General features: G+C 33.9%; 1 protein-coding gene and 1 pseudogene across 4 annotated transcripts; one reads left to right on the forward strand and one right to left on the reverse strand.

Moving 5' to 3' along the window:
• Positions 1–2,986: 2,986 nt before the first annotated feature.
• LOC119643627 lies at positions 2,987–5,947 on the reverse strand (annotated as a pseudogene).
• A 228-nt stretch (positions 5,948–6,175) lies between these two features.
• On the forward strand, positions 6,176–8,527 carry LOC119643626 (adenosine 3'-phospho 5'-phosphosulfate transporter 1). 4 transcript variants are annotated; one of them, XM_038043003.1, is made up of 6 exons: positions 6,176–6,472; positions 6,535–6,767; positions 6,835–7,371; positions 7,438–7,694; positions 7,745–7,870; positions 8,266–8,527. In XM_038043003.1, exons 1-6 carry the CDS (start codon positions 6,381–6,383, stop codon positions 8,437–8,439), a joined length of 1,419 nt encoding a protein of 472 aa, XP_037898931.1. In that variant the 5' UTR covers positions 6,176–6,380; the 3' UTR covers positions 8,440–8,527. The 4 variants fall into 4 exon arrangements, with proteins under 4 accessions (XP_037898931.1, XP_037898930.1, XP_037898929.1 ...); XM_038043002.1 differs by having other exon boundaries at positions 6,176–6,319; positions 6,378–6,472; positions 6,835–7,694; XM_038043001.1 differs by having other exon boundaries at positions 6,835–7,694.
• Positions 8,528–8,773: the final 246 nt, after the last annotated feature.

An 8,773-nucleotide genomic window follows, 5' to 3' on the forward strand; every position in this document is an offset into this window, starting at 1 on the left:
TTGGCCATAGGTTACGTTTCAACTTGCATATTGAGCTCTCGATAAGCAAAGCTATGTCTGCGCTTGGTTTTATCAAAAGGTGGTCCAAAGAGCTTGATGATCCCTACATTACGAAAAGGCTGTATATGTGTTTGGTTAGACCCATACTCGAGTATGCCTCTGTTGTGTGGTCCCCTTCATATAGGTGCTATGTAGATTCAATTGAATCTGTTCAAAAGCAATTCTTGCTGCTTGCCCTTAGAAATTTGGGTTGGGATCCGATTGTCTCTCTCCCTTCCTATGAAGATAGGTTGCTTCTGCTGTCCTTACCGTCTCTTGAGAAATGTAGGTTTGTTCTTGGCTTTTCCTTGGTAATCAAAGTAAAAAATGGTGCTATTGATTCGCCTAATGTCCGTAACCGCTTCTCCAGGCACTTTATCTTGGTTAAGCTTAGTCAGTGTAAATATAATTATGAGCTATTTAATCCGCTTAGAGTAGTTTGCAAGAACCTAAATGACGTCTACCACTTATTCTCGTTATCGGACTCTTTAAAGTCCATTAAAGCAACATTGCTTAATACGCGCGATTTACCTATGTCTTACTTAAACTAGCTTTTATCCTTAAAAGTCGTTACGATTGGAAAATGAATTGTTGTTAAGTATTATCGGTTGCCAGGCTTATGCATGTTTGCGATGGCTTAGGGGTTCATTTGCAATTTGGTCCTGTACCGGTTGTAAGTGTGGCTCTATGCTGGTTGTATACATGCTTTTTTTCTTTTTTTTCCATCTTATTTGTTTTATTGTACTTATACTTAGTTTTATTATTAATTAATATAAGTTTTGCATTAAGAGCGAATTGAACTCGACTGTTATTTGTTAAGTTGAGTTTCGTGTATAAGTAGAATTAAAATAAATAAATAAATAAACATGCCCAACGGTGCAGTATTCACTTCCCGTTAGGGGAAATGAATATATCGCTTACGAATTTGGAAAACAATTCGGGAGGGACTTAAGCTTTTCACAGGACGCGTCGACACTTCTATGGGACAAAAAGTTTTATTTTGAAAATAGAAAAAATCAGCTGCGCCCACTCTTTATTATGGACCATAAAAATATAGTTCGTTGTCTAACTCCGCTTTCAGATTTCTTTTTTCAATTCCAACGCCAAAACACTTTACTCCTAAATATATATGTACATTCAAAACAAGTTTCAACAATACAGTAAATAATTCATATCAGAGACCACTTCATACTCCTAATCAATCATAATGAAAGTATAGCGAAAGCGCTGATTAACAAAGCGATCCAAAGATAAATAAATAAATATATATTGCTACAGGTACAGAACACACAAAGCAGAGTTAATCGGGTATGATGTGTGAAGCATTACAAGTGTCTTATTAAACGTCTTATCTACATTTTTGGATCTTACGAAGAGGCTAGCAAAATCATGCCGTTATCCTTCAAGGGTGAGAAGCTAAAAGAAAGTTGGACAAAAGAAATCGAATTTTTTCGTTTTACTTTATTGAAAGATTCGTTATTTCCAATAACAATTTATTTATTCATCTTCTGGTTGCGTGAACACGAAAGTTGCATTTTCCGCAAAAATGCCGGTCTTCATGCGCGGCCATGAACACAGCAGCACAGCAATCCCCACCAGGACATTGACGACGTAAACGACGAATTTTTCCATTTTCATGAACGTTAAAAAAATTTAAATACAACAATAAACAGTAAGTTTAATAATAATAATTGCAAACTAAAAATTATAAAACAAAAACAAAGTGAAAATGACCAAAACTAATAAAAGCAAATAAACGTAATTTGCTTAAAAAGCTAAGATGGATGCCAGCAAAACATCTTAGGCACGCCATGGTGTGTTATGGAAACAGTTCTACTTTATATTTTCTGATCCTAAGTGCATTCACAAACATTTCTGCCCATTTAATTGCAACTTCATATTTACAGTCTTGGCATTTGTAACAAAAGGAACGCCTGCTCTGCTATTGGGTATATTACTGGTTCGGCAACGGACATTCTCCTATTAAGCTTGACCTTATCTCAGAATTTGCCAGGAATATTCGATTTTTTATTGCTATAATTTTGAGGGCAGTTGCTTATGCCATATAGCAACGCTGCAATCAGCATTGAAACTTGATAAGGTAATAGTGAGCTCCTAAAATTTTCAAATGGAAAACATAAATCATCTCAGCTCGGCTGTATTCTTGCAAAATATACACAATCCGCTTATATATGTTTCTGACCATTATACTGTAACGTACTTAATATTAATACTTTGCAAAGCTGTAAATTTTATGTATATATCATGATCCTATCGCATGTTTTCCGGCCTGGCTGTAAATAGTTTCATGATAATTTATTTTTTTCACCCTGCAAATGGTCCATTATATAAAAAAAAACATGCTTACATTTAATTTGAAAATTTTTCGGAAAAATTCATTATTATGCCCTATCAATACTGTTTATCCCTTACCCTTCAGTCATCTCTAGGAAGTCTCACCTGTTATTTAGTATTTTTAATAATAAAACATTCTTTATTCTAATTTTCCAAAAATAAAAAATAACAAAACGAATTATTTAAGCTAGAAATAATTATATTAATTTAAAATTTTAAAAAAGGAAAGTAATTTCCAATTTATAGGATTTAAATATTATTTTTTTTTTTTTTAATTAACAACTCTTAACAAAGGATACTCAAATTTTAAAACAAAAAAAGTTATTCACAATTAACGGAAAATTTAGAGTAATTCAATTTAACAAACCAAAAGAAAACTTACCAAATCAAACACCCACATTGAATCACCGCAGCTATATGATATTTACAGATTATACATTTTAATTTTTTTTTCTTTGATTAATAATAAAAAATATAAGAAAACACAATTGTCGTATACTAATTTCAATCAGACACGATGAAAGGCCGATCCAAACAAAGCTAAGGATATCCGAACAATGACAGCAGAACCCGTAACGTATCCTGAAAATTATGTAAGATTTTTTTTGAAGTAATAACTCGTTTTGTTGCATTTAGTTTTTTATATGAAAACCCATTTGAAGAATTAAGTTTTCCTTAATGATAATTTGCTAATAATGATAAATTTTTTTCATTAGTTATTTTTTTGTCCTTTAAGAATGTCTCGAATTTTGCTGAAAGGCTCCAGAATCCCAAGCTGATTTAATTTTAAAGATTTTAAGTTTTTTTTTTTGTTTTATATATCTCTTGGTTTTTTCTTTTTTTTCCAGATTTACAAATCATAAAATTAATAGGTCTCCATCAATATTGGAATTTTCCGGCTATTTTGTCCAAATCTTCCTTTTTCTATTCCCCAGGAAAACTCAAATTTTTTTTTTTTTTGACAAAAAACTGCTTTTCTCTTTTTTTTATATAATTTTTTTATACTACAGTATCTGTGCCTATTACAATACAATGGTCGATTTTACTTTAATTTCCCATAAATTGCTAATGAAGCGCTCCAAATCTTTCTGAAATGCCCAAACGCACAATTTTAAGGCTTTGTCGCGTTGTTCACTTCTAAGGATTTTGCTTACTGTGAGTGAACTTTAAAAACTTGCTATTCGATATATACCTATAACATATTAAACTATTCGAATTATTTAAGAAATCTAGCCATTAGAGGACATGCGATTCAATACGAGAAGGGTTCACATACGCTTCGGATGTATGGGTAATGCCAATACCCAAAATGATCTTCAATCTCGTAAGTTTTTCCTCCATGCGATATAAATTAGCTAAACTGCACTTCAACGCTTGTCGTCTGTTTTCAAACCATAATCGCTCAGCGCTCGTTCACGAGTGACCTTTACTAAATCCTCCGTTAATAGATTGCTGTCAATTACATGTGAATTAATAGTAGTGCGTACTGCGGCAAACTCTCCACTACCATTCGCTGGCGTATTCTAAGAAACATTGGGAAGAGATCGTTGCAAAAGCAATAGTAATTTTTTATGGTTAGTGGATGCAGTTAGTATGCTTATAGGCAAACGGAAGTCAGTCGTTGCCAGTGTCTGACAGTAGGAGGGCGCGCTCAAAGTCTGTGTTATGCCATGAAAGTGCAGTCAATGTATAACCCATGATATTTGATGTGAAATGGTAGCAATTGTTTTTTAACGCTATAAATTTCACGACTATCCTCCATATCCACACAACGTATATCATATAATGTAATATAAGGCGATTCTCACTGCAATTACGTCAATAAGCTAGATCTTGCGTGATACCAACTCAACTGTAAATGGCTTTTCGCCGATTGGATTTGTTTAAGCGGTCTATCTATCTATCTATTGCACGCAAATCCCATAACATTATTATTGACTCGAAAAAGCTACACAAGTAACCATTTAGTGCCACCGCTAAACCGTATACAGTCTCAGTTTATATTGACTGGCAAGTGGCAATGTTTTCTAAAAGCGTGCAACAAATAATTGATAGGGAGGTACTAGGAGGAATACCAAATGATTTACGTCTTAAATCAAAAAGTTTAATTTGTTTCTGATTCATGTTCGCAATCAATACGCGATGGTTTTTATCCCAGCGTAAGGAATGGGCGACTCAGAAACATCAAAAAAGTTTGGACCTAAAGTTTTAGTACACTAGCATAGTTTCAACAAAACGGTTGTTAAAGGAAAAGTTAATCTCACCACTCTCTTTAGGTAAACCATGCTCTATGTTCCAAATTGTAATAATGCAAGAATCGGACCGATACCGATCGTGTCCGATTGCTAGACATTTGTATCTAATTCATTCCAAGCTAAACTTAATCACATTCGTTGTTGGCGTGGAGCTAAAAACAACAGAGAACAAGGATTGAAAATAGAGAGGCAGGCAAGCTTATAGTAACATGTTTCCACCAAACTTACAAGCAAATAATTCCATCAACATCCAACAGTAATGTTTTCGAATCGTATTTCTTTCAATATAAACAAATTACCGTGAATTCAATAATGGAGAACGAAAATTTACGTTTCACTGGCTCTGCCTATCCGTCCGTTTTGCTACGTACTTGGCATAGAGTAATTTCTTGAACCCATAAAACAAATTTATCGGCCAAATTTGGAAACCAAAACTGTCCAGTATATTGGCGCTCATTATTGCAGCAGTTGAATATCAAATAAAAACATTAACAGTTAATGCAAAAGTGGCACTTAATATTTATTTTTGACGATATAACTAAGTTCCCAAAGATTTTACTGACTGACAGACTGACTGACTGACCGACCGACCGATAGATAGACTGACTGGCAGACTGACTGACTTGCAGACAGACCGACTGACTGACAGACAGACAAATTGACTGACAGAGAGACTTCTTTTTACTTTCATAGGGACTTTCTTTTACTTTCACACAACTTAAAAAACTGAACTAAATGCACTGTTATCGCACAAATATTTAATTATGTATAGATATGCATCCTTTCTTACTACACTTTTCTACATACTTTGCCGAACAGGGTATATAATTGTTTATTTTAGCAAATCAACAGTCTACAGACAAGAGATGTGAAAATAATGAAGCTTATGTGGCTACCGTCACGCACTTAACAAAGGTGGATATAATGCATGCATTTGCATCGTGCATCAAGATATGAGACATTATATTTGCTTACATTTCACTAATGCATGTATGCGGATAGACAATCGCTGCTTATACTTGGACCAAAGAGCAAAACACTCATGTTTAGCAAGTGAAACGAAACCATCGACATTTCAAACTTCACTGGATTTTAAAATAATATCCTGATATTAAATATTGCTGATTGCTGCTTACAAATATTATAATAATAATTTTTGTTAACTTGCAAAAAGTAACAAACACTAGCTTTTATAAAAAAAAGTGATTAATCTTTTCGAATGTCATACCAAATTCAAGCAGACATAAGTTATATATCGAACTGTTTAGTGCATTACTTTCTCTCTCGTTCTTAGGTTAACTTTATCGAATCTGTCCGAGTAACCAAGTAGATAAGAAACGCGACTTGGTTGGTCGTAGCTATAGTGAGTACTCATTTTAATTTAATTAATTTAGCACACAGCATCTGTGCATCGTGACGACATATCTATAACAGCTGTTTAAAGAAAATAGTAACATAATGCTGAAAAGAGAGCGTAAAAGAACGAACAATTCATAAATCTAAATTAATACATTAAATAGCTAAGTTAAGTAACGTAAAAAAGGACTTGCTAGTCAAAAATGAATAAAAAGCTTCCAAGTGTCCGGTTTTAATCTGAAGATGTATAAATTATATTTTAAATCCGGGAAATTAGCGAGATTACTACAGCAATAAAAAAGACAACGAAATATGTAAATAAGTGATATATAAAGCAAACAATTCTCTGGAATAATTAACTTTAATTTGAAGTACATGCAACAATCGATCGCGATCGATCCACAAAGTGAAATCCACTTGGTTATGGCGAATCTTCTACCAAATGTTATAATTATAATTATAATTTGGTAAGCAATTTGCATAATCCATATTTTAACAGGAAGGTGATACGAATTTTTATCATTTCTAGTGGATTTTTTATTACTGCCCTATTAATTATTCATTTTTTGTCTGACATATTAAAGGGCGCTTTGGGTGCCTTTCATACACATCAGACGTTATCGCAATTAGTAGAATCCCAAGCCAAAGAGTACTCTTGGTTTCTGAAATTGCTGGTCAACTGTTTCGGTTATAGTTGCATATTTGTACCTGGTTACTTAGTTTATAAATATGTGCAGCGCACAAATTATTTAGAAGTTTGCGGTAAGCCTCTTGTGGTACTTATAACATATTTACAGAAGTTAAATAGCGCGATGGATAATATTTACAGATAAATCCCTTTTCCACGTCGCGGTTCGTATGTGCATCAAAGGAAACGATTTGGAACCTAACGATACTTTGCAAGTTAAATCCAACAATCAAACTGCACCAGCGTCGGCGAAACTAACGACTCTGCCATCGTCTTTTCCTTTGTTGGCAAGTAAACCTAAACGTTCTAACCCGAACGAGGTATTTTTATTAGTATGGTGTTTCGGCGGTTTGATGGTGTCATATTTGACATGGGGTGTTTTGCAAGAGAAGATCATGACTCAAAAATATTACAGTTTTTCTTCTGGTGAAAAAACACATTTTAAGGATTCACAATTTTTGGTATTTTGTAATCGCATATTAGCTTTTTTGGTAGCTCTCGGTTGGTTGCAATGTGGATCGACTGCCAAACGACACAAAGCTCCTTTATACAAATATTCTTTCGCTTCGTTTTCAAATATCATGAGCGCTTGGTTTCAATATGAGGCTTTGAAATTTGTTAATTTTCCCACCCAAGTTTTAGCTAAATCATGTAAAATCATACCTGTCATGCTAATGGGTAAAATTTTGTCGAAAACTAAGTATGAGTTCTATGAATATTTCACTGCCATCCTAATATCATTAGGCATGATCTTTTTTATGACTGGGTCAGCTGATGGCACCAAAGCTAGCGGAGTAACGACTTTAACTGGTGTATTTCTTTTAGCTATGTACCTCGTCTTCGATAGTTTTACAGCCAATTGGCAGAGTGACCTGTTTAAATGTTACGGCATGACATCTCTGCAAATGATGTGCGGCGTTAATATTTTTTCTACAATATTTACCGCTGCATCTTTAAGCGTTCAAGGGGGTTTTATGGACTCTTTGGCATTTGCATCAGAGGTGAATATTAAAATTCTTCGCAAGTCTTTGTAATAATATCTTTTCTTTAGCATCCGAAATTCATTTTTGATATAATTATACTGTCAATTAGTTCAGCAGTTGGCCAATTGTTTATATTCTATACGATCTCGGTGTTTGGGCCAGTTGTCTTTACCATAATTATGACCCTACGACAGGTAAGTTAATTGGCATTACTGCAAATATTGTTTAAATAATTGTTTACATTTTATACCCTCCACCGAAGTGGCAGAAGTATCGGAATAGACTAGATTTTCTACTCGTTGGTTACAACCCGAAATTCCATAAAATAGTCATATTCTTAACGAGATTAAAATTCTCACTCAATTTAATTAAAATTCAGCTTAAAGCGAATATTTTCTCATTCGTCTTTTCATTAAAAAAATGACAGAATGTGAAAATATTGCTTAATTTTGAAACGGCAATCCCATCTCCCAAATTTTTAATTTTTGTACGATATCAGAGTAGAAAAAAGCAGGTTAATTTCATTTCACGCATTATTTTTTCTTCTAAAGATTAAATCTATTATACGTTTTTATATCTACTTTTTTAGGCGGCTGCCATATTGCTGTCTTGCTTTATTTATCATCACACAGTAACAACTTTGGGCATACTTGGTGTTGTAATTGTATTCTTAGCTATCTTTCTGAGAGTGTATTGTAATCATCTAATAAAAGCCAGGCGTAAAAAAAGGGCCGAGTGTCACAAACCTAAATTGGCTGTGTAATCATGGAACTTGATGCAATTTTTATACCCATCACCGAAGGATGAGGGATGTATTTATTTTGTCAACACGTTTGCAACGCCCGCAAGGAAGCTTCAGGGACGCCACAAAATATATATATTCATGATCAGCATCAAATTCCAAATCCATTTAAGTATGTCTGTCTGCGTATAGTCTGTTGTAAACATGTTTCTGTCCGCAAAAATTGACGCTTTTGACATCAATTTGCAAAAAGATTGGAGAATGGACAAAACCGGTCAAAGGAAACGCCTGTGGTAATGCGTAACCTGAGAACACTTCTGTTTTTCAGGAGGAATAAAAAACTGCTCTTCTCTTA

The sequence above is a fragment of the Glossina fuscipes genome, unplaced genomic scaffold (assembly GCF_014805625.2).
Source record: "Glossina fuscipes isolate IAEA_lab_2018 unplaced genomic scaffold, Yale_Gfus_2 61469, whole genome shotgun sequence".
Classification (NCBI taxonomy): Eukaryota; Metazoa; Arthropoda; class Insecta; order Diptera; family Glossinidae; genus Glossina; species Glossina fuscipes.